Below are 26,605 nucleotides of genomic sequence, written 5' to 3' on the forward strand. Positions count from 1 at the left end.
TGGCCCCAGCCTTTCCCCAGTTTCTTATGCTTAGGTCTAGATTCTAAGGTAATCAGTCACCTGCCTCCCCACTGTGACCTAGGCAGAGGAGTACAAAGTGCTCTTGGTCAAGGTGTAGGATGAAGAGTGGGTCCACTTCTTTTACAGCTCCCAATGGGGAAGTCATTTATGTAAAGCCATGTAGCAAGATAGCAGACAAGCTAGTACTTGCCTTTAGAGCAGAATGCTTTCTTCCCACTTGGCTAGAAATTTTGTCCCTAGTGGTATGCTGAGAGCCCTGGATTCTAGCTAGTATGTTGAGGTTAATGGTGTCCATGACTGGGTCCCACTACTTGATGGGCAAATGGGTTTGAAGGAAGGAAGCTACCTGAGTAAGAACTTAGAGCTAAGGTTGTGGAAGAGCCCAAATCAAATCCTAGATCTTCCAAGACTAAACTGGATATCATTTCTCTCCCTCCCAGTACACCGTCTGAATGTGTAAGCATAGTGTGTACGTGTGTGCAATTGCTTGCATGGTGACGAGGCAGATAAACTCAATGAAGGAAATGGGTTAAGTATGTTAAGCTTATGTGCTGCATAATCCACTAGCATCCCAGCTCTTACAAATCTTTCCTGGATATTGACCAAATGGCCAAATGAGATTTGTTTCTCATTCCTTTATTGTGGCTTGGTAGGGCTTGGTAAGGAGCATAGAGGAAAAAGTAGGGGGGCTGATAGCACCAGACTGGGAGTTTCTTGGTTTCAAGGAGCTTTAGGAAGAAACCAAGGAAGAATCACAGCAGCACTTTCATGCTTGGGGCTGAAAACAGCAGCTATAGTGATTGGAGGCAATGCACTGTGCCCATCTGATGCTGTTCACAAAAGCTAGGATACTTCAGCTCATCTTTTCCAGGGCTGGGTTGGCTGAATGTCATATTTTATCTCTGAAAATGAGAAGGGATGTTCATCAATGAGAATATATGCAGGGTCCTGACTACCGCAGTGCACACATACCATCAGTATCACCAGCGACTTGTGAGCCTCACACTACAAACATCCCTAGCTTAAAGATGAGGAGCCACAATCTCAGGCAGTTTGGGGGACTTGTCGAAAATCACATCATTAAGCCAGGTGGTGGTGACACACACATTTCATCCCAGCATTTGTGAGGCAGAGGCAAGCAAATCTCTGAGTTTGAGGCCAGTCTGATCTACAGAGCAAATCCCAATACAGTGAGAGCTACAGAGAAACTTTCAAACAAACAAACAAACAAACAAACAAACAAACGTATCATTAGAAAGTGGTATAGGCAGGATTCAAATCTTGATTCCAAACCACTCAGAATCCCTACCTTGCTTTCTTCATGGATACTCTGAGAATACTAGAAATGCTTCTATGACTTAACCCAGATCACCTAGCCCCCACCCCAAGAGGAAAAGATGAGGTGGCCTCTAAATCAGATTGTTAAGGCATTGATAAATACCTGGTCTCCTTCAGTCACTTTACATCACTTAGGGCTGCTCCTTCCTTCTGGCTGCCAGTCATCCATTCACTTGCCCTCTCATGATGGTCATCACTCACTCATTCTACAGACTCATTCTTTCATCATGTATCTGTTGGGAAACCATCTCTTCAGTGCAGCAGAGCCCTGCGGACTTTGAGAGGCAGGCTGTTCTTGGTTCTCCACACTATGAGTTTTGAGAACTCACAAGTTTCTCCAGGTGACTTCCTGAGCCTCTCGGACCACACTTTCCTGATGAATGGGTACATTGAAATCTCATGGGATTGTTGTACATATGTCACTTAGTTCACAGTGGTACTGAGTCACTGGTATCATCATGTGATCAAGGCAGTGTCAATGTCAAAGGCTTTGGGGGAGGCTGGGCTCTGGGAGGTTATTGCTTGTAGAAGGATGTGGTCTAGCCTCAGAGAGAGGGCTGTCCTAAGAGAAGAGGTGATGAAGTCCAGTGTGGATGATCTGGGTGGAATTGGAATGCCAATCTTCCCCTTTCCACTTCATAGATGGGGAAACAGAGGTTCAGAGATGATGGTGGACATGTGGAGCATGGACACTAATATAACTCTGGCTTGGTCCAAACCCCATGTTTTATCTCTCTGCCACCTTGGAAAGTTATGGCCCTTCTGAGATGGGGACCACAGCAGAATGGCTCCCTTGGAGCTGGGCACAAGGTGTTGGTCAGGAAGGGGTTAGAGCCAGAAAAGATAAACCATCAATACCCACATGTCTCTCTGGCAATGCCCAAGCGGTCGTCCATGCAGAGGTCTAGTTTAGTTCATCCACAGGCTCCACACTGTTTTGCTATCCAGGATCAGTTCACTTCTAGAAGTCACCCATGCTTTTTCTGTGTCCTTGGTAGACAGTCATCTCTCACTAACTGGTCCTGTGCTAGGCTCAGGAGAGAAGGTAAGCAGCTTATTCCAAAGGCCAGTCATAGAGATCATAGGAGTACAGATAGAGGGGAAGGCTGACCTGTGACCTCAGAGCAGGCTCCCTCCTTTCAGAATTCCTGGTGAAAGAGAACCAAAGAGCCAGTGCAGACCTGGTCACAGTGGGTGTATAGCGGAGCTTGAACGCAGACAGCTATCTTAGGAGATGCAAAGGACCCTGTGGCTGGCCATTGACCTGTGGGGCAGTGTGTTTCTAAAAAGCTCCTTGCTCAGTGAATCAGGGGAGCCCAGAGAGACAGATTGCATTTGGGAGATGACTGGAGCAAGATGACCCAGAGCCCAGAATGAGGTGAGGGCTTTAAAAGTCACACAGCTCCACGACAGAAGACACATCAAACTCTGTTGAGGTGGGCAGATCTTTGGCTTTGTCTGCAATGCAATGAAGAGATACCTCCCTTGTTAGAGGGTAGTAATATGATGGGTCTTTAATGGATACTTGTGTGGGAGAGATGACATATCCTGCCTGTGTCTAGCTTGTTTGTCTCCTAGGGAGACTCTGCATTGTCCTCCACAAAGAGACTGGGTGCTGAGGATTTTGCAATGGCCTAGTAGAGTTCCAATAGTTCCTAGTAGAGTGACTAGTGGGGGCTGGATGCTGCTGGCTCAAAGAATTGGACCCAAGAAGATCAGAACTACTGTGCACATGGCCCAGATGAAGAGCTGGGGACGTGCAGAACAAAAAGATGCCGTCTAAATCCAGAAGGGGTGGGAGACATTCAAAACCCAGTGCTCAGCCAACTTTACCCAACTCTCTAGACAGTTCTAGAAACTGCTCTTCTAGTCTTAGAGACAGTCTCACCTTCAGAAGAACATTCTGTTATTTTTACCCCTCATTTTGTGTGTGTGTGTGTGTGTGTGTGTGTGTGTGTGTGTGTGAAATAAGGAGTTGGTTCACTTCCTCCTGGAGCCAAAGGGAGACTTTAATGAAGATCGATAAAGAAATTAAAGATGAGCAGGGAAGGGTAGAAGCACTCAATTTCAAGTCACGGTAGAAAATCTCTGGGGGTGTGGGCAGGGAAGCTGCAGCTTTCTTCATGCAGCAGCTCTGGGCTGGATGGAAGATGGAGACAGGGAGGCCTAGGCAGAGACCCTGGCCAGGAAGAAGTGGGCTGCAAAGGCCATTCCTTTTCTCCTCCATAATCCAAAAGAGGCCATGGTGGTCACAGTGTGCAGCCCTAGGGCAAGGCAGCCACTTAGTTTGCTAGCTTTGGTTCTGAGTTTTGAGTGTGCTGTGTCCGAAGAGCAAGGATGTGGATGCCTTAGGTTTGACTCATGGCCCATTATTTCCCCAGGGGAATCTCTGATTAAGAGACAAGAGTGCTCTGAAAACAGATCCCATACATTCCTCCTCCTCTCTGGGTCTGGTTGTGTGTGCTCATTCCTTTATCTTACAGTCTATCTTCCAATCTGTCTCCTAGGGCAGGAATGAAGAGGGTTAAAAAGCTTGAAAAGGTGGAATCAAATTCAACACACACACACACACATACACACACCACTGTGCTCTGTGCTTTTCCTTTGTTTTTTTTTTTTTTTTTTTTTTTTTGTTTTGTTTTGTTTTGTTTTAACTAGGATTCTGCTGATGTGATGGACCAGTATTGTACAGAGTGTTAGCCCTGGGGAGCTGCCCTCTCCCTGCCAATCAGTTCAAACCTGAATTTGAAGAAGGGATGGAGCTGCCTGCAGTCTGGATACCTAAGTGATTCAGATGAAGGCTCTGTGGGATACTATGTGCTGTGCAATAGCAGCCCCTGGTGGACAAGAGCTTCACTGGCAGCCCTGTCTAGGGCAGCCTTTTCCTGGAACTGCTGTGGCTTCTGGGATCTGGCTGGGTCCCAGAACCAGCAGTTAGGAGCACAGGAGATGATACCCTGCAATATATGTGGAGGGCAGGTGTCTAAAATTCAAGACAACCTATGTTTCTTCATCCTCCAGTTGAAAGATGCAGACCTACTATGTCCTAAACCACTATCCCCAAGGCTTCCCAGGATCAGCTGTCATCTTTTACAGTTAACTAATTAATTAATCATGTGTGACAGAGTGACCACATGCACATGCCACAGTGCACATGTGGAGGTTAAAGGACAACTTGTAAAAGTGATTCCTTTCCTTTCTTCCACCATGTGGGTTGAGAGGTTGAGCTCAGCTTGTCAGACTCAGCAGCTGGCCCTGCTTTATGTCTTTTGGGCACAGAAACCTTCCTATCTCCCAGGAGACTACTGAGCATGTTCCCTGCTGCTCCCTGCTCTTCAGCATTCAGGAATGAGATGATGTCCAGCTACACTTGTAACTTTGCACCCATGTGAGCTTATTTGTCATAAAATTGGGGGAGTGATGGTCTTCTGCATGCTTCTAGTACACACACTTGTGCCCCATGGTAGGGCACACCCTTGTGCGGGGCCTCTGTTTCTATTAAGCCATCTTAAAAGACTTTTTCACCTCTGCATGTTGACTTCAAGTTCAGAGAACCAGCTCTGACCTCCTTCCCAACAGCCTTCTTACCTCTTTTGTGCTCATAGCCCAGCTCTGCCTGGGCTTCCCCACCAAGGGATACTTGCACATACAGATGTGTAGGTTAATGATGTTTGGGCATGACTGGGGAAGATTTGGAGGTCTCTCTCTCTCTCTCTCTCTCTCTCTCTCTCTCTCTCTCTCGTGTGTGTGTGTGTGTGTGTGTGTGAGTGTGTGTGTGTTGTACATACCCACATCATTCCTACCACCAGTCACAGGGCTGAGACTAGGTACAGAAGATCTTCTTGTAGAGCCTCTGCCAGCGGTTTCAGGACCCTGTGTGAGATGGATGGGTGGGGGTTAGGATGTAAAACCTATTGAATCCTTCCACAAGGACAGGATGGATAAAATGATTGAATATCTTCCTGTGGGATATGAGCTAATTCCCATTTGCACACTGGGCCCTCATGTTTGTGCCTCAGACCCTGGACTCAAATTACTGTATCTCCAAGCAGACACAGGAGATTGGTAGGCCAGGATAAATAGCCAGTGTGAGAAAAGTGAGACTAATAGCAGTTGAGAATGACGTGCTTCCTGCCACACTGGGGCTAGCAGTGAGGCCCATTCTCTTGGCTACTTACTGGTTTGCTAAGGAACCAGGAGGACATTGCCCAATACCAATGAGAAAATTTTCTGGTAGCATGTATAGAATGTAGGCATTTAGCAAGACACAGTGTGATTCAGCTGGGAATTTTGGTACCCTGGGAGAGTAAGGGGATGTCCCAGAGAAGACACTGGAACAGAACTTGCAGCCTTCTGTCCCACTGCCCTGATTTTGAATGCTCCTTTCCTCCTCTCAGTGTGCAGTGACCAAGGGTGAGGAGATGCAGGCCTGTGGGTAAAATGTTAATCAGTGTTCACTTCCTCCTTAGAACCCAAAGGATTCAGACAAGAAAGAAAACACATAGAGAACTGTTTGTGAATATAATGCTGGTGCTGGGGTAAAAAGAAGCTGTGTCTTAGGGGACATCACAAGGGCACCTGACTTGGTATAGAGGTGATGCTTTGTCTTCTGGGTGGAGAAGAACACTGTGGGGGGAGCAAGGGACATGAGGCTTCTGGCAGCCAAAGCAAATGGGAGATTGAGAGCATCCATGCAAAATGGGACTGGACCAGGAGGATGTCCTTCCTGTGGCATTCTGTCAGTGACAGTGTAGAAGAGACAGCAGACAGCCATCCCTTAGATCATGGATCAGGAGTCAGCATCTGTCATTCCATAAGAGCAAGTGGTGACTTGGCGATCACCCACAGATAAGGAGGGACAGGGAAAGGGAAAGGCTATGAGAGAGAAGAGGAAACTCACAGGGGAAGAGATGGGGAGACAGAAAGACCCGGGGAATGATGACTATGTTCAACTTCCAGAGTGGTACTGGGCCTTCTTAAACTACTTCAGAAGTACAGATCAAGTTGCTTGTAGATGGATGAGACAGTCCCCAGCCTCTGACTTACTCAGGCACACGCTCATCTTTTATTATGATTTTAAAGTTTGTTTTATGATGAGTAATGATTTGGAGCACTTTTTCATATCCCTGTTGTCCATTTGGTTGTCTATTTTGGGTAAAATGTCAGTCTGAGATCTCTTCTCATTTAAAAATATTGCATTGTTTGTCTTGCCTTATTGATTTATAAATTTTAAAATGTATTCTAGACACAAATCCCTTTTCAGATAGAGATAGTGAGAATAAATGTTGTCAGCCTGCGGTTTGCTTTATCATTTTCTTAATGTTGTAATTTAATAAATAGAAATTCTTGATTTTGTTAAGGTATGATTTATTGATCTTTTTTTTTTGTAGTGAATGCTGCTCTGTCCATTTAAGAAACCCCTGTTTTCTTCAAAACTATGAGGATATTCGCTTGTATCTTATTTGGAACTGTGCTTTTTTCATCTCTGTTGCTGTGACAAAAATATCCTAACAAAAAGCAATTTAGGGGAGAAAGGGGATTTGAGTTGGCACTTTTATTTATTTATTTATTTTGTAGTATTCCAATGTTTTTACTCATCGACTTGTTACCTTACTGCACGAAGACAAAATAAAGGACCTTAAAGACAGTGACTTGCCAGTGATAATCACAGTCTATAATTTTTTTATTTTATATAACCAATTCCATTTAAATGAAAACAAACATTTATAGACAATATTTGGGAATTTGGGCGTTGTTCTTTCCAAACTACTTCCTGCTGGTAAGGGGCACTGTCATGGGGGATTCGAAGAAGATTCAGAAATCCTGGCTGTAGTCTGCAAGGCTGCTTTGTCCAGCTGTTTTGAATGTAGGATCACCTGGTACTCTGTTTCAGGTGGTCTGGCTTGATCAAACCACATTAGTCTGGAAGGAATCCACATCTTTTCATTTTCTGTGGAAACAAAAATAGAAATCCTTTTCCCCAGTAACTTGTCCTTGAACTTAAATTTTGGCGTTAAAGCATTTTTTTAAATTTAATTTATTATTTTACATGTCGATCCCAGTTCCTCTCCCTCCCTCCCTCCCAACTTCCCTCACTTCCTCCCTTCCTCCCTCCCTCTTTCCCTCTCTTTTACCCTCTCTGCCCTCATTACTGGGGGAGGGGATGTCTCAGTGGCAGGAGCTTGAAGTAGTTGGTCACACCACATTCTCAGTCAAGAACACAGCGGAATGAATGCATGAATCCTTGCTTGCTCTTGGCTAACTCGCTCCTTTGTTATACTGCTCAGAAGTCCCTGCCTAGAGACTGGCACCATCCAAAATGGGCTGGATCTTCCCAAATCCATTAACAGCCAGGACAAATCCCCACAGACATGCCCCACAGACCAACCTGGTCTAGAAAGTTCCATACTGAGACTTCCTTCCCAGACAGTGCGGGGCTGTGCATAATTGGCAAAGCTAACCATCTCAAGAGGGCTCACTGTTTTAGTGTTCACAGTTTTGCCTTATCACTCATTGCACTTGGTGTCCAAGGTTTAGGTGTTTTATTTTCCACATAGTTAGCCAGTTGAGCCTATACCATTTACTGAAAAGTCTGACTCTAAGTTGAGTTACTTTCAGGTAAACAAAGTGATAGACAAAGTCTGTTTCTGGACTTAATTTTTCTGTTATGTTAGTCTTTTTGGACCATCCTTGTATCAATACAACACTGAGACCCCAAACTAATACAATTTTATATTGAGTTATATAAGTCCTCTGAGACCTTTCTTCTTTAATGTATTGACAATTCTCTGTATTCCTATATTCACTTTATAACCAATTTTCTAGTGTCCGTGAAATACCTCCTGATACTCTAATTAGGAGTTTTTTTTTTTTTTTTTTACACATTTTCACTGTGTGTAAAGAATGATATAAAGAGCAACAGGTTTGCTTCTTTTCAGTTACTGTTTCTTTTCGTGTATGATTGCATTGGCTAGCACAGCTTTGGCTAGAAGTGATGATGCTGATCTGATCAACTCCTATGTCTTGGTATAGATTTCAAAGGAAGGCTGATGTATCGTGAACTATTTCATTGCTGTGTATGATGTGCTTTGAGGAAATGAAGTCAGAAAGAAGACACACTCTTGAGGATGTATTTAGGGAGTTGACAAGTGATCAGAATAAAGGGAAGTTGAGTATTTATTGGGGAATCATTCACAAATGACAAAAAATAGGTAGAGGACTGCCTAGGTCTTGTGCCCTTTGCCACTGGATGTTCCCTTCCAACTTCTAACCAAGACCACAACCCAAGAGAGCCAGTAGTTGTTCCCAGCCCACAAGTAGCCTCTGAGCCCCGTCCAGAAGGAGCCAATCCTTCAAAAACTATTTGTTGAAAGAATTCCTGTAACACACTCTCCAAACTCTGAAGGTTGTGTTACTTTCTTGTACCACAATTGTCCCTAGGACACTGGTATTCAACCTAAGATGTTCATTTGACTTAAATGAAGAGTTTTTAAATGACATTAATGACATATCATTAAAATCAAATTTCTGGTGGTTAAAATTCAGGTGTCATATTCATATATTTTGAGACAAGGTTTCTCTGTGTAGCCATGACTGATCTGGAACTCACTTTATAGACCAGGCTGCCTTGAACTCAGAGATCCACCTGCCTCTGCCTCCTGAGTGCTGGGATTAAAGACTTGCACCACCCCATCTAGCTGGTATTAAAATTTTTAGTACTTCTCCAGATGATGGCACCATCATCTGAGATTCACTGACCTAAGCAGTTTGGCTGCAGCCCAGGTCCCAGCTGAGACTCTGTGGGATTTTACAAAAAACTTGACATTTTCACATCAACACAGGCTAGTAACACTGACTCAAGGACCAGTCATCCCTAAGCCAATTGCCTTCAGAACATATACTTGAAATGTGCTTTAAGAAAAACCCTCTGCTAATGGAGGCTTATACTTTAGTTCTACTTCCAAGTGATTCAACTCCCCCTACCTTCTTTGCCTGTGCGTCTTCTGCCTTGAACTTACTGTCTTTCTCCTCACATGGGACATGTAGCCCTTTCTATCCACTCTTCCATATTCTATTGTGGTGTCATGTTTGTGTTTATCCACTTGTGTTTGAAATAATAGGAGACGTGGGGTGGAGCCTAGATATGTTGGTTTAGGGGAGGTTGTTGTTATCTCTTATAGGCTTGCTTAATTTCTATGGCTTTTTATTGAAATTTCAGCTCTATCATATCTCTAAAACAAGTGCATTCTTTTATAAGGTGAGCTTTGGATCACAGGCATTGTCACAACTTTGTCCTGAATCTTGTCCTGATCTAGTTCCTGCTTTGATGTCTGCTTCTGACCCACCAGATGCTCTACCTGGTCCTTGGCTTCTGCTTGTTCTAGGTTTTCTCTCCAACCACAATTAAATTTTCCTTTTGACTGATTATATGCTAGATGAACTGATCTATTCTTCTTGGACCCAGGAACAGGTTCCCAGTCTCTTTGGAATTCTCATTTGTCTTTTGTTTTCCCTGTAGGTCTTAGATATTTGAGTAGACAGAATTTTGAAAGAGAAAATTAGCAGTCTTAGGGACTGGGCAGAAGTATGGTAAGTTGAGGCAGAGACTGGCATGGACTAAACAGAAAAAGAGAGAGGGAGAGAGAGAAAGAGAGAGAGGGAGACAGAGAGACCAACAGATAGACACAGAGATCCATTCTGAAGCTCTTTGTAATTTTTTCCCATAGTCAAGTTTTCACTGCATTTACATAATTCACTGCATTGGCATATGCAACTAGATAGCTAGCTCCTTTGGCATTCACTGAAAAACTAATCACAATGCAAAAGCAAAACAAATGTTCTAACATAAAACTAAGATGGCTGACCATCACCAGTGATGTACGATAGGACTTCATATACAGCGTGTGTTCCTTCAATATTTGCATATTTGCATAATGGCCACCTCTGACACTTTTGGAAGGGAAAATCAATGAGAGAATGCTACTCATAAATCCAACATGGTTTTCTACACTTTGAGTGCCCCAGATGCATGAGTTCCTCCAGTGAGAATCTCTGCATTTGTTATTTCTCTCTGTGCCAGATTCCAGGTCCATGAGCCCTACTGTCCAGGTGATGCCCCAGCCAGACCAACTGCATCCCCACATGCATACTCACCCACAGGACAAGGCCCATCCCACTCTGTGTAAGAGCTAATTATCTGTAAGTGCTTCCAGCAGCCATTTCTTTAAGGATGTAAAAATGCTTTGGTTAGATGACTCTCTTGGCACCAACTTTATGAGTAGATATGGGAAATAGGCAATTAGGGGTTGGAGACGTTCCTGAAATGGGACTAGTGTTTGAAGGAGCTGGCCTCAGGCAGGGCTACTCCTTTTATAGGAGAGGAGCTGAATGACCTCTACTGACCTAGCCATTTCTCCAGTTCCTCTTTTTCTTTCTCAAAGGCTCCATGGAGGAAGGAACAGGCAGGGAGCTCAGAAACAAAGATCAGAATTAACATGCTGTACTGTGTAGCTTGGGATGTCTCCTTGCTTCTCTTTCTGTTTCCTCATCATCACTCCCATACTGTAGCATGACTGTTGAATACTGGGCCTCCACTGGGTTTCAGGGACCTAGAGAGAATCCAGTGCAAGGTTTATCTTGAGGGTCCCAAGGTAGACAAAGATGGGCATGTGCCTTAGACAGACCATACCAGATGACACATGTTGTAATTGTGATCAGATCAAAGTGGTGTGGCATCTGGGAAGACAAAGATGGCTTCTGTCTGGGAAGGCAGGTGACTTGACTTGGGTCTGAAATGGTAGGGAGGAGGGAAATGAGGACAACACTCCAGCCTTAAGCAAATTGGGTTTGAAGTGCTGATGGAATATCCAGAACAATTACTTTTTAGAATTAAATATAAAACGATCCAGTGGGGTTTGGAAATATAGATGTGTATCCTGCGGGAGAGAGGGTCAAGATTTATCTCAGTCACCGAAGTGAGACAACGAGGCTGTGCTGATTTGAGCCCAGTTTACAATATGGTACAGAGTGGCAGCAAAAGATGGCATATGACTAAGGGGAAGAGCCAAAGAGTGCAAGGAGAGAAATGCTACTAGCTGAGGAGGACACTTGCAATGAACTATGCTCGAGTCCTGAGAGAGAAGGCCAAGATGCAACGAGCTCTCAGCAGGAGGAGTCAAAGGAGAAGCAGTGAGCCAAGCTCTCTGTGAGCCTATTATTCCACCCCACCTCTCCCTCAACACCCTCTTGTTTCTGTTTCTCTCCGCTCTTGTCATGTCTCTCCCTCTGTCGTCTGTTTCTGCTTCATTCCTATGCTGATGACTAGTTAGGCACTTGTCACAATGTAGGTATGCAGTAACTGACAATTAATAGAAATACATGTGTAGTACCAGGCATTGCTGGACTCCTTGCTAAGGGATTCTATTTGCCCATCTTAGTGTTCCCACTCAGTCATTGATAATACCCAGTTAAAATGTCATGGTTCTGGATTGTGGGATCATATGTCCACACAAGTGGGTCAATTTGTGGATTCCCTGCCCCCTGTTATGGTTTGTATCCTAAATGCCTCTTTGATGGCCATGCTAGAAGCCTGGTTGCAAGCCTGTGGTACTACTGGGAAGAGGTAGAACCATTGGAAGGTAAAGATTAATGGAAGGAACCTAGGGAAATTGGTGGTGCCCTTTAAGAGGACTTTGGAACCCCCTGGTTTCTCATCTTTCTTTACCATCTGGTTGCTATAAGGTGAATAGGCCTTCTTTGTAACATGCTCCTAACATGAAGTACTGTGCTGACATGAGTCTGAAATGAAGAGGCCAAGCAACTAAGGGCCATGAAACTAATGAAACCAGGAGCCCAAATAAACCTGTCCCCCTTATGAGGTGATTTTTCTCAACTATGTTTTCATATTAAAAGGAAATTTGATAGACACATTACCCAGAGGAATGAGGTTCTCACTTTTGGAGGAGACTGCAGAAAGGGACCTAGGAGGGAAGCCCTGTGGGAAGTCTTTGAGTCACAAAGAATCAGAAGGTAACTGCAAGCCACTGGTGGGGATAGGATGGAATGATGGCACCCCCATGTGGCAGGCACTGCCCATGCAGTCTCTCATTGAATAATTTCAATATCTAGTTGATATTTCAGATACCCACTTTGTAAGAAAAAGGAAAGTCACTGTTACTGAAATCATTACCCTAAATTTTAGGATAAAAATCTGAAAGTGGTAAGAAAGTTGTTTAGGTAATAAGAGGCAGGCAGGATCAGACTAATAGGCCTGGCCCCAATGCCTGAACATTCTGATATTTTTGTAAGTGCTAAAATGCTCACAACCCAGTGGCTTGTGGCCCTTGGTGATGAGTGTGGTGAGTTGGGCTGGATCAGAGTTCTGGAGATGGTGGTGTGTATGGAGACCAATTTATATGGTAGCCTGGAAGTGACAGGATGAGTGAAATCAGCAGCCTCAGAACCAAGGGCCAAGGAAATGTGACCCGTATGAAAAGCCTCCAGAGATAAAAACAAGCAAGACATATGAACAAGGTCCCTAGCTTACCAAACAAAAAAGCCCAAGCAAACCACACCAGAGCAAACCAAAACGATGCAAAAGACTGGACATCATTAGTCCTGACACACATGGTTCATCTTTATTAGCTACTTTTCTGTTGCTTTGATAAAACACCATGACTAATGAAAGTTAAAAAAAGTTAAGAAAAATGTATTTTGGTTTACAGTTCTAAACAGGGAGTCCATAGAGGTGGGCAAGGCATGGCAGCAGGTGGTCAGAACAGGAAGCTGGCTAGTCACGTTTTATCTACACACTGGAAGCAAAGAAAGGAGGAAGAGAGGTGAGACCATAAAACCTCAAAGCCTTCCCTCAGTGATTAATCCCTCCATCAAGGCCACACCTCCTGAAAGTTCCGTAACCACACCAAAGAGCACCACCAACTGGAGATCAAATGCCTGTCAGGGGCATTGCTTATCCAAACCATCAAATTACTAAAAATTATAAACATAATATGAAAACCAGAGAAGGGTATGGAGTTAAATATCTTTCTATAGTGTTGGTAAATACAACTTGCTACAAAAATATGGCACAGTAAATTAGCAATATTATAAAGATGTGCAAATGCTGCACCCTAGGAATCCCTATGCCAAGACTCCCAGGGAAACTGACACTACCCAGAAGACATTTAGAAGAATCTTTGTAACAGCACTGTCTAGTACAGTAAACCCCAAAAGACACTCAAGTGACCATTATCAGGAGAACACATGCATGAATTGCAATAGACTTGCACAGTGAAATAACATACAGCTGTGAAAACAGATGGGCCACAGACACACATGGTGATGGGAAGGAGTTTCATAAACACAGGGATGTCTGGGGGAGAAAGAAAAATCCCTTTTTAGACTCTAGTACCACTTATATCAGTTATAAAACCCACAAAGCTTAGTTTATTAGACAGAGATCTAATGAAAACAAGGGCATCAACAACACAGAACTCAGGATGAGGCCTGGTAGGTGATCAGAGAGATGAAGAGGAAACCTTAGCTTAATGCCATTTCTAAGATTTAGAATTTCTAAATATTTGGCATACATAGATCTTCCCATAGTTTTCCATTTAATTATTGGAATTCTTTGTAATCCATGCTACCCCTTATACATTTAATGTATTCAAATGTAAACAAACAAGCATATATTCTATATTCTCTTACATAAATTATATATTTCATGAATATGTATGCTACACATGTTTATAATAATTTATTTTATGTGATCCATGTTGACGGGACAATGTAGTCTATAATTCAGAGGCATCTGAAGCATATTCAACACATCAGAAGACAATGGGCAGTTGGTTGTTTGAAATCCAGGACCCCACAGGTTCTCTGGAAAACCCAGGAGCAGCAAAGGCATCAGATCCATATCATCTTAGGTCAAGGATGTGTGGAACTAATGTTGAGTTGGCTTCTGTTCCAATGCTGTCCTTATTGAGTCTGCTCACTGCTTCCTCCTGCTTACAATGTCATCATCATTCCTCTTGCATAAATCTATAATGTATCCTCAATTTTTAGGCCAAATGTTAGTTTCTGGTATTTGTTCCCCATCTCCCAAAAGCCCAACTCATACCAGGCACCAAGCAACTCAAGGTGAACTAGCTGTGGTCCCCTGCTTATAGAACAGGGGTCCAGGTAGACACAGGATCAGATAATCACTTCATTGTGTATTGCTAATGCTGGAGCAGCATGCAAATTCACTGTGGACCTGTTACCGAGCTGACTCCTGGCCTAACTGAGAGGGGTACAGGGGTTCTCTTTTAAGTAACCCACAGTTAATTAGGCACAACCACAATCCCACTTGGAAAAGCAATGTTCTTTAGCATTAAAATATGATGAAGATAGCAGAAGAACTTAAGGAAGGGAACCCATTTTCTCAAGCTGGATTGTGGGTGTGTTAAGTCTGGGTGGCTTCCAGAAGAAGTAGAGCATCTTTTGGGAAGTCCCTCTGTGTGATGGTTATCTGGTGAGAGTCACTTTCTTTACCAGGGGCACTCTGTCCTGGATCAGGGCTTCTGCAGCACAAGGCCTGGCACTTGGTTTGCACTTACACAGGCCACAGACTCATTTACTTCTAGTCTGGGGAGAGGTGCTCATATTTGGGCCTTGGGTTTCACTGGGTCCTGGGACCACCAACTCAGATTGTGCTGAGCATCAGGGCAGCATACTTATTTGAGTCTGGCTGATGCTCCGAGTCAGAGACCCGGGTGGCAGTGGCAGCTACAGTCAAGTCTCATTTGAGGGCACTGGATCGATGGAGATATTTTCCCATTAGGGACCTCATACTTCTTAGCAACACTCTTGATTGATGCTCAAAGGAGGAAAAGGGACATGGGCCAGTCAATTGAGAGGCTCCTTCCTGTTTCCAGGCCTGCAGCTGCCCTATGGGCTCAAACGAGGTCCCTCTCCAAGGGCCTGTTAATAAAATTCCTGGCTTGAATCCAGTCCTGCCAGGGGCTGGCTGACTGCTGTTTGTTCCTTTTATTAAGCACGTCCAGGTGGGTTTTACTGTGGATGATTCCCTGGGCTCTTGTTTCCACATTTGTCTCCTTTGAGTCTGAAATTGTCAATGGCCTTCATAGCTAATGGACCTTTCAGGTCCAAAGAGCCATTTAAGGGAGATGCAGGACTGGGGGTGGTAGTGGTGGTGGCAGTTAATCAAATGAAAGGTGAGCTCTGGGGCCACTAGAGCTAGTAGCAAGAAGTAGGGATGCAGAGACTGGAGGCTCAAGTGGGTAGCAGATGTGGTAGATGTCAGTCAAGACATCTCTCTATTCCTCCCTTGCCCCTGCCCCACCTCCAGCACTGGTCCTCAGCAGCTTAGCATCCTACATCCCAGAGGAGCTGCAGGAACACTGATGGTCTATCTGTGATAAGATCCTGCTTCTTCCCGCTAATGCCCTCCTACTGATTCCTGATGGAGGGTGAGTTTTAAGCTCAGGTGTGACCTCAAGGGGGAAGTTTAATGTCCACTTTATAACACAGGTGTTATAGTGCAGACCATTCAGCTCAAGTCCCAAACCCACAAGTTAGAAAATTAAGGACCCAAGGCAGGTGAACAATCTCTTTTAAGGTTTTCTTTCTGTGACAATGGGATGGTTGATGCAGTGAGGCTATGACATACACATTCTGCTAAGTGTGGAACTTGGCCCAGGCACACTCTGAGCACTCTAAAAGTGTCTCCTATTACTGTGCCTAGAGTGGGTCTGGTTCCTGGCATGTATGCCTCAGGAGACTTTAACTTCTCTGATTGGGCAGAAAGAGCAAGGCTTCCATGGAAGCAGCACTCTTTCTACAGGGGACACACAGTGGAGGACAAGAAAGGGGAGCAAAGCATTGCCTGCTGCAAAAGGCAAAGGCAGAGAAAGGGAGCTCATACTTCTTGAATTCAAAGTCTCTATAAGGTATCATCGCCTGTTTTCCCATCTCCTGGCTTCCTGACACCCTGCTGTTCTGTGAGGAAGCTGTCAGGATGTGAAGTCATACACAGCATGAAAGATTGAGCCTGGCTTGGAGCACAGGGTCAGAAGATCACTAAGTAACCATTGTTTCTACTGCATTTTTCAGTAATATATGGCCAAGGTCAGTCCCTAGACACTTGGCTTGCTGTCTGCTATCTAGAAAGTCCATGGGAGGTCACTTATCTTTCCTGGGCTCAAAGCAGAGGCATTTAAATGCCCAACTTCAGGTCATTTGGGAAGGCGTTCATCCTCAGGTTTTCTCTGGCTCTGCAAGGTATGAGCTGTTCTCAAAAGTGAAGGTTAATGAAATTTTAGGATGACAGGAGTTGGTTTTGCCTTACCTGTCATAAGCAGTGGCACCCTCCTTTTCAAGGTACACAAGGAAGTTCTCTCTCTCCATCTGCAGGTAGATGGTATCCTGTGCTTGGCGGACATCTTGACCGATGACAGCCACTCAGAGGCCACTCGAGCTGAGGCTGCAGCTGTGGTGGCCCAGGTTACCTCCCCACATCTGTCCTTCACCCAGCACCTCACTAGCTTCCTGGAGAACATGGAGGAGATTGTGACAGCCCTCATCAGTGAGTTATCCTGGGTTGGGTGGAACCCTTATGTGAGACAGCCTCAGCACAATTGTCTTCAAGGACCAGGAAGGCCTTCCCACCTACTTCTCACCAAACTCAGAATCAGCAAAGATAGTCACACTAGCTGAAAGGTCACCATAAATGAATCAGAGGCAGTTTTGGGGAACCCCGTAGTCAAGAGTCACCTATTGAAATGCATGCAGCTCCTTTAGCATCAACTTGAATGTAGGTAGTTTGGGATCACATGGCCTTTCAGAGTGAGTCCAGAGCATGAGGGTCTAGACTCAAACTTTTGCTTCAGTAGGTTTTGTTTCTAAAATTTCTGTCATTGCACTCAATGACTGACTGAAACGTTGCATTCATACTTTTGTTACTCACGGTCTCTATCATTGCCTCTTCATTTAAAAAAAAGAAATGAAAATTAATTAGAACTCACTCCTGGAATTGCCACACCAGGTCTGGGAACATCTGCAGCTGCCTGACTATAGAGATAGTGTAGGACCATGGGATAGGAATTGGAACAGCTGAGCTTGGGTTCTGGCTCTTTACTTATCCATCAACAAACAGATACTGGCCAGTGTGGGATTGCGTGTGATTCTGCTGCCCCTTAACAGGACATTTTGTAATTCTCACTAGACATTTTCCTACTATATGAAGGACCACAACTCACTTCTCTAAAGGGGCCTTCTGGTTCTAAGATTTTACTGTCAAAAGGCACTTTGTATATGGGAGACATCAGTTATGTGAACTTTATGGTCGGCCCTGGTCAGCTTTCCCATGGGTCATGTTTGGAGAGATGGGTGTGCCAACAGACATCCACATTGATCCAAAGTCAAGCAAACATGGAGCCCACAGAGAACCCTGCTAGAGGGAGTTGGGAGACTACAAGACCCAGTGCTTATTTCATTGGAAGGGTGCAGGTCCAGAAAGGGAGGGAACTTTTGTCCAGACTCAAAAATAGTGTTTGGATCCACCATGCCAGGGTTCTCATGCTTGGTCTCCCACCATGGCCTGGCAAGAAAGAAATGACTTGAAGGGAACTAGATAGGAGAAGAAAACAAGAGACTCTGGTACCTGCATTAAGTTGAGTAGCACATGCACAGACTAAATGTGGACAGGCTTGGATGAACTGCAGTTGATTATTGCCTTGTGTGGAAGGCTGTCACATTTTAAGATAAGAACTAAATGCTAAACTGTGTAGAAACTCTCCCAAATAATAAACAATCTAAAGTGTGTGTACCCAAACAACCCTTCACATTTGTTACCTGCCCATTCCTGTTTCTTTGTTCAGACTCCACTTATTCCTGGAGAAGGAGATCCTTTGTATTTAACCCATCCCCATGAAGATGTACTGTCCAGCCCACACTCAGAGTCAGCAGATGGGATATATATTCTGGGCAGGATGCCAGAGCTCTGTTCTTTGGTGGGAAATAGCCCTCCAATTTCTTGCCATTCCCTGGAAACATTTAAAAATGACTCACTAGAATCCTCAGTTTAATCTTCCTAACACATCCCAGGTGACTCAGACTATAGTTCAAATAAATGTGCAGCAAATTTAAAGGCACTTAGATGGCTGTGCTAATAATCGATGTGTCAGCATCAATGGCAAATGCATGAGAACTAAGGGGAGCATTTATACCTAGGGGAAAATCTGGCAGTAGAGTGGTCCCATACCAAAGCCTAGATATAGAGAGGTGAGCATGGAAGAAGTCAGATGCACCCAATGATTTTCCCCAGTCAGGGGATGAGGGGAGCATCGGCTGTGAGGAGCTTTTAATTACACAGCTAATCTGTAATCCCAGCCCTGGGTGATGAGATCTAGATGCTTGGTGGTCACACCTGGGCTGCTCTCCAGGAACCAGAATTCCTCAGAGGCAGTAGGTATTACCTTCCCAATAGAACTAAAACCTGCATCTATGGGGTCATCACAGAGAATGAGTTGAGAGACTGAAAGAAGAAACAACCTGAAGTATAAGAACTGGGATTTTGGAATTGGGCAGGCCTACATTTGTTCCTCACTGACTATAAGAGCTCAGCAAATCACAACATCAGGCATTTAATTTATAAAGTCATAACAAAATTGGATTACTCCAAAGATCAAATGACTGAATGATGTGGAAACTTAGAGCAGCTCTTGGCCCAGAGTACATACTCAAAAAAATTGTATTTGTGGCGTTTCCCATGAGTCTCAGATTTCAAATCTGTACATATCCTTTTCTCCCTTGAGGATGGGTCCAAACACAGCGGCACAGCACAAGGAAGACTTCAGGTGCTTGGCTGATATTCCTGTTCATCCCAGTTTAGGGGGATATATAGCTACATTCGTGCTGCAGTACTGACCAGCACGGGGCCTAGCTCATATTTGTCTCTGAACTTTCTTCCTCTTCTGGGGTCATTTTCTGGAGTGTGGCATTCCTTTCTCAGTCTATGTAGAAGTGTTACATGTGGGACAGGCTTGACCTGTCACATCCTGACTAGTGACCTAAGTTAGAGCTGAGACTGGAATGTGAAGGCCATTGGGACAAGCAGCACCATGGACAGAGCCTCGTGTGTCTCTTGAGATGGGCATCTATTGCAGGTTCTGTGAGAGTCAAGGGAACCAAGTTAGGTAATGGATGGATAGACACTGTTCTTCTGAAAGGCCTTAACACAATTACAAATAGCAGGTAGGGACATTCAGTTAGTGCTGGATTGTCACCATTGGACTGAAGAGAGAACTCAGGACTTGTATGGTATTTCTGCAGCCAGATAACCTTTGCCATCTGAGACCAAGAGGAGATGTTGAAAGGTAGTTGGAAGGCAGTCTCTGCTTTAACTTCAACTTCTTCCTTCAGGAAAATTTAACATCCTAGTGATCACTAGAAAAATGGGAATGCCTTTCTGCCCCATGAACTCTGCACACACCACTCCTCTCCTTTAGAATATGTCTTTGTTCCAAACATCTTCATGACTGTCTCCTTTCCTCTCTTAAGGCTTCTGCTTTATAGACACCTTCTTACAAGCATTGTACTTGTGTGACTCGACGAGTCCCCACTTATTCTCTGCCTTAGCATTTATCTGTTTTCCTCTCATATTGACAATTTTTTTTTATATCAACTCTTAAAGTTTTGCTTTCTATTGCCTGGTAGCAGAGACTACGTATCACAAGGGCAAGGCTGTGACCTGTTTGGTCCATCTTACCGTCCCAAGAATCCAGGCACCTAGGGTTCACTCAATAAAATACTTGCAGGTGAGCAGGAATCACATACAAGGGTTCCAATTTCAGCTCTGATACCTATGTAGATGGCAGAGTTCCCTGTATAGTGACTGATTTGTTCTTCTCCAAAAATAGTATCAAGACTTTCCCCTAAATAGTCTCCCAGAGCTATTGTGGGGATCAAGGGAGATCAGTCGTATGCAAACAGGCGACTGTTTCTTTCTTTTCACTATCCAGAACTGTGCCAAGAGGCCTCATCAGGGGAAGTCTTTTTGCTGGCCTCTGCAGCCCTGGCCAACATCACCTTCTTTGACAAAATGGCCTGTGAGATGCTTCTGCAGCTGAATGCCATCCGTGTCCTCCTGGAAGCCTGCTGTGACAAGCAGAGAGTGGACACACCTTATACTCGAGACCAGGTGAGGAGCCTAGGAAGGCTCAGACATCCATAGTTTAGCTCTTAGAATAGCCCACAAATACTCAAGGTGGAAACAGGAAGAGATGCTGTTCTCACAGGATTGATTGGCTTCTGATGCCCAATACCTATTGTAGTTCTAGGTGTTAGACATGGGCACGGGGTTGGAGAGTCTACCCTGTGTTGCTCTTCATTATGTGTCTCCTTCTTTAGCTCCCCTTGAGCCTCTCTCTCACATGGCCTGGTATAGGGAAGCTTCACCTTCAAGTGGCCTACCCAAGGCTTACTCTGCTTATGTCAGAAGAGATCCAGCTGGGACCCAAGAGCAAGGCCTTTGGAGACAGGTGATATGGATTCAGCAGATCTTTACTGTAAATAATCATGCTACTTTGGGCAATTCATTCTTTCTGCATTTGTAAAATGTGTAAACATAATTGCAGAGTCCATGAAGGGATCAGATGAACCAGTGAATGCAGACTCTCAGTGTAGACTGGCACAAAGATGCTGTAAAGTGAGTAGATGCCCCACTGGAGCTCACACTGTACACAGCACCAAGCGAGAACCTGCCAAGTGCAGCCTCCTTGTGTGTAGAATGGGATGCTGCTTCCAGTGTGAATAGCCCATGACTCTGCAGAGTTCCTTACCTGACCATGAGGGGTGGCAGCCCCCCTCATGAAGTCTCATCAAGGGCTCCTCATAGGAGTGAGAATATGGAGAAGAGGCAAAGGGACACTCTCCCTGCATCTGGGTTCAGGAGGGTTTTTCCCCCTGTCCCCCTGCCTGAGCCAGGCACATCTGCCACTGTCCTCAGGATGGCTTCACCTTATGCCCTGGCTCTGAGCAGCCACTTAGCTAGAGAGAGCATACCCATTAAAGAAACAAATGGCTCTTTGCTATGGCAGAGGGAGGATTAAGGTGATCAGAGGGCTCTCTGTAATGAAGACAAAGAAGATGAATTGGGCTCTGAAGTGCTTACCGCCCCCTGAAATACTTAAGAAATTAAATGATGCCCTGTGAGGCTTCCAGTAATGAGCATGCCAGTGACGCCAATGCTGTGCAAAGCCTCCTGGTCTTGGCTCTGTATGTACTTTGTGAACCTCTGTTTGGGCAGTGAGGACTCCTCCATCATCTAAGCAAGCCAAGTCCACTTAATTTGTCAAGTGGAAGTCTCATTGGCAAAGCCCATTCTGTGCTCACCCTTGGATATAGACCCCAGAGGATAGCCATGGTTCTGGGGTCTTCCATTTACTTCTGCTAATCTAGAAGAAAATAGTACAGGTTATATCTGGGTATCAATCACCAAGAAGATTGTCCTAGGCTGGGGACATAGCACAGTTAGTGAAATGTTTGCCTACCATACACAAAGCCTAGAGTTTGATCCCCACAACTGGGCAAAGTGGTACATGCCTGTAATTCTAGTCCTTGGAAAACAGGGGCAGGAGGATCAGAAGTTCAAGGTTATCCTCAGCTACTTAGAGTGTTTGAAGCAACCTAAAACCATATCTTTAAAAAAAATAAAAAAAAAAATATGCCAGGCAGTGGTGGTGCACTCCTTTAATCCCAGCACTCAGGAAGCAGAGGCAGGCCGATCTCTGAGAGTTTGAGGCCAGACTGGTCTATAAAGCTACACAAATAAACCTAACTTGAAAAAATAAAAGTAAAATAAAATAAAACAAAAAAAATAAATAAAAGAGGATGATCATGTTCAATTTGCAATTTTTATGGTTCTGTGACTTCACATCCACAGGGTGTTGTACAGAGGCTGTGCTGTGCAGGGATCTAACCACAGACCCAACAGGGCAGGGGAGGATAGCCTCCAAGGCCTTGTATACATAGTGTCCATGACCTCTGAAGGGTACTTAGAAATGTGGCAAGTCTTTCTACAAATTGCTTTTACAGAGGCAGTGTACTGCCTACATTTCCATAGACATTGGCAGTCTATTTTGCACTTTAGAATGAGCACATTTTGTACCAATTCTGGGATTTCAGTGGTAATACTATTTATCAGGAATCCATTGGTCAGAAATGCAAATTATTGAGAGTTTTTAATAGTGACTTGTGTCTCAAGAGTCCTCTGTAGTTTATAAGTCTCTGCCATGTGTGTAAATAAGAGTAGAAACAACATAAGTTTTGGGTTTAGGTGCCCTTTAGTTCAGATCCTGTCTCTGTTGTTTCCTAGCTGTGTAACCTTGGACCAATCTTGTAATCTCCCAAAGCCACAGTTTTCTCATCTGTATAATGGAAATAATAACATTTCTTCTTTCCTTTGACCCTTATATGATTAAATGGGATGGTGTTCATAACACATTTATTTAGAACAAAGTGGGTACTCAGTAGTGAATGGGGTAAGTAAGTATAATAGGATGGATTGTGATGGGTCTATATGGAGATGTCTAATTTAGGGCAGGAGATATAGTTAATGTAGTGAGGATTTATGTATGATATTAAGTAATGGGTGGCATGTATGGCTTCAGGTTGTGTATGGACACATGCAAGGTGTGTGTGTGTGTGTGTGTGTGTGTGTGTGTGTGTGTGTGTGTGTAAGTTGAAAAGTACTATAAGCTAGATCTGGGGAGATTGTTCAGTTGGTAAAATCCTTGTTGCTCAAGTATGATAACCTTACTGAAATCTGTACAGCCCATATGAAACCTGAGCAAACAAGCATACACCTGTAGTTTTGGTGCTGGAAGAAGGAGACAAGTGAACTCATGGAGCTTGCTGGCTACTCATTCTAGATGAGTTGTGAGCCCTAGGTTTAGGGAAGGCCACTCAGTATACACAGGTGGAGAATAATTGATCTCTGGCTTCTACATGTATGCATACATGCATGAGTACACACTTTATGAGAGAAAAAGATAAAGAGAGATGAGAGAGAGAAGAAGGGGAAAGGAGCAGGGAGAGGAGGAGGGAGAGGAGAAGAGAGAGGGGGAAGAGGAGAAGGAAGAAGAGAGAGGAGGAGGAGGAAGAGGAGGAAGAGAGGATTCCAGAGCCATGTTTGACATTGTTGGCTAGCTTCTGATTAAAGAGTAATTTTGTGAATTTGTGAACATTGGCTTTTTTATCTGAATCATTGTGCAATATAGAAGTACCCATTACTCACCACTAGATGTACACCAGGTGTTCTGGGTCATAAGGCCTGTCAGGCCAGACCACCTGTCTCTGTTGGGTGTTCTGTGTATAATTAACTTGTCTTCCATGCACTGTAATCTTCAGGGCCATCCCACAGTACAGCAGGTGAGGAGGTATGCTGGTGGAGTGAGGGTGTGGTCAGAGTGACTGTGGAGAGTGCTAGGGAGGTGACACATCCTGGGCCATGTCTTCATGTCTGCCTGTGAACAAGTATTTATGGACCACCTGCTCTAGGGGAGCCCACGAGGATCATTTTACCTATGTGTGCTACTATCAGAAGTCTTAGCCGACCCATTTCATACCAAATAGAAACATTTATTTTTGAACTAGTGACATGGGAGATCCCCTGCTGTTCTGGGTTAATTTGCCATCTACTTCAATTTCCCTATGGCCTTTGTATGCCAAATGAAAGATGATTTCAGAATGGCACTGAAGGTATTGGCTGTTTTCTAGCTAGGAAAAGCTGCAACTGATTCAGAAGCAGACAGAGTCAAAGATCCATATCCTGAAGAGAGGCCACAAAAGAAAGTTGGAGCCATCACATGTGTCCGAGCCTGTGGAAAAAGCTGAGGACTGCTGGGAGCTACAGATTAGCCCAGAGTTACTGGCACATGGGCGCAAAAAATTATTGGATTTGCTGAATGAAGGCTCAGCTCGGGATCTGTGCAGCCTGCAGTGCATAGGCCAGAAGAAGGCCCAGCTCATCATGGGCTGGAGGGAGCTCCATGGTCCCTTTGACAAGGTGGAGGACTTGGAACAGGTGTTTGTTTGTTTTTCAAGACAGATTTTTCTCTGTATAACAGCCCTGGCTATCCTGGAGCTCACTCTGTAGACCAGGCTGACTTAGAACTCAGAGGTTCACCTACCTCTGCCTCCCTAGTGCTGGGATTAAAGGTGTGCACCACCACAGTTTAGCTGTGTTTGTTTAATTTAACAAGTGTTCTTGGTGATTGATAAGACACAGTGAATGCTTACAATGTTTTTTTTATCTCCTGTGATGCTTATACCAAGTGATGCTCCATAGAGGCCTCCATCCTATTCCTCCAAATTGATGAATAACTTATTGTACATAATAAAGGGGATTTTTCACAGAGTGATTCATTAAGACTCTTAACCTATGAATTTTATCCAGATGGGTCCAATGTAATGACACATGCTTTTATGTGAAGGTGTGGGGGAGACCAGAGTCAGAGAAAATGGTTACGGCTTCATTATTAGAATTCTTTTCTCTCATTTTAGGATAATGAGTGGGAAGAGTTAGAAAAGTTAGGATAAAGATGCAGTCCCTAAAATTGAACCGTATATAAAGTACACAGCCTTTTAAAAATAATTACTTATTTGTTAATTTATTTATTTACTTAAATATGTTAAGGGGGAATATGTGTATGCAGATGTGTGTACCTGCGTGCGCTTGCAGGGTCTCTTCTTAACTTGGGGCTTTCTCAACTTGGATGCTGGAGTCCAAACTCTGGCAGCAAACTATCTCTCCAGTGCACGCACGCGCGTGCGTGCGCGCACCCACACCCCCACACCCCCACACACACACCTCAATAAAAAATAACCTGTTTAGAACGTTAGACCTCCAACATGGCAAAATAATACAATTGTTTCAAGTTACTGAGTTTGTAGTAATCTGTTATAGCAACAATAGGAAACATATACCCTTTCATTAACCAAGGCACAGAAGGTTGGGTATCATTGCTAGAGTCATGTGGATAATCAGAGATGGAGCCAGGGTATTTCTTGAGGCCAAGTCCTCTGTACTCAGCAGGTAACTGTAGAAGGATCATGAAAAACAGGCCTTAATTTTAGACCAGTTGAATAAGCCTGGGCTAGGAGGAACTGTGGACTTGGCTCCTGCATTCCTTAACCTGACAGCATTGCTAGCTTGCTTCCACTTAGGTAAAAGCAGCTGTCCTTAAAAACTGTAGTTGTGGGCCTAACTGCTAGGTGAAAACATTGGCTTCTTTCCCCTCTCTATCATGGTACACACAAGTGTGTTTCAAAAGGGAGACTCCAAGCAGGGTATAATTGGCATTTATTCAAATTGTGCTTAATTGATTACTTCATCTGCACCTCAGAAAACCACATGGGGTACAGGCTCTGTAAGGAGGAAGTAATTTTCATTAACAGGATCTAAATTAGTCCAACACAAAGACCTACCTGGTGCCTGTGACTCAGCTAATGATTGCCATATAATGAACCCGTTGCTGCAGACAAAGGTTTTATTTTACTTCCTCCCTTCCTTGTTCCCACTCTTCCTTTATTTTCATAAATGTGCAGGTCAAACAAGAGTCTGTACTCAGAAATGCCTGTCTGGTGACATGGTAGCTCTGTGTGGTGGGAACAGGCTGTGTTCCTGCTGTTACTAACAGCCCAGAGACAGCCGGATGCAGTGTAATCTGGCAGAGTTGACCCCTCATATCTCTCCTATGATACTTTATGGCTCTTGGGGAACCTATATTTCAAGGCTGCATCTATAACCTACCTTTTCTCTCCTAACTTCTCCCACTGAGCCCACAAATACTCCTTATTCTGAAACTAGTGAAAAAGAACTTTCAATATATACTTACCATTCCTCTCGTGAAACCCTGGGCATTGCAGTTGACTTCAGAATAAGGCTTTTAAAATGTGTTTCCCTTTCTTCTCCCAGCATCTCATTCCAATCACTATTTACCCATCCACTCCCTGACCAGGTCTGAGTTGGGAGATCCTGATACATAGAAATACTGCCTCCATAGTCAGCATGTATTGGGGGGGAATATAAATACTCTACTATAATGATGACAATTTTTCCTTTCTGTTTAAGAGAGCTTTTAAATGCATTATGGAGAATGATATGCTAACATTAAGCCAGTTAAAATCCATCGAATGCTCGTTCTTGGCAAACTCTGCTGTACCATCCATGCTGAGGACTGAA

The 26,605-nt window shown here is 44.1% G+C and overlaps 1 protein-coding gene across 1 annotated transcript in view; it reads left to right on the forward strand.

Annotated features, from left to right (window-relative positions):
- The window catches only part of Insc (INSC spindle orientation adaptor protein), a 58,917-nt gene that overhangs the window by 23,109 nt on the left and 9,203 nt on the right, over window positions 1-26,605 (forward strand). Inside the window, exons 6-7 of the mRNA XM_051191998.1 lie at window positions 16,774-16,945; window positions 20,382-20,560. Of these exons, the coding sequence (XP_051047955.1) occupies window positions 16,774-16,945; window positions 20,382-20,560 (351 nt within the window). The remainder of the gene's footprint in view (window positions 1-16,773; window positions 16,946-20,381; window positions 20,561-26,605) is intronic.

This window comes from Phodopus roborovskii, unplaced genomic scaffold (genome assembly GCF_943737965.1).
Source record: "Phodopus roborovskii unplaced genomic scaffold, PHOROB, whole genome shotgun sequence".
Lineage (NCBI taxonomy): Eukaryota > Metazoa > Chordata > Mammalia > Rodentia > Cricetidae > Phodopus > Phodopus roborovskii.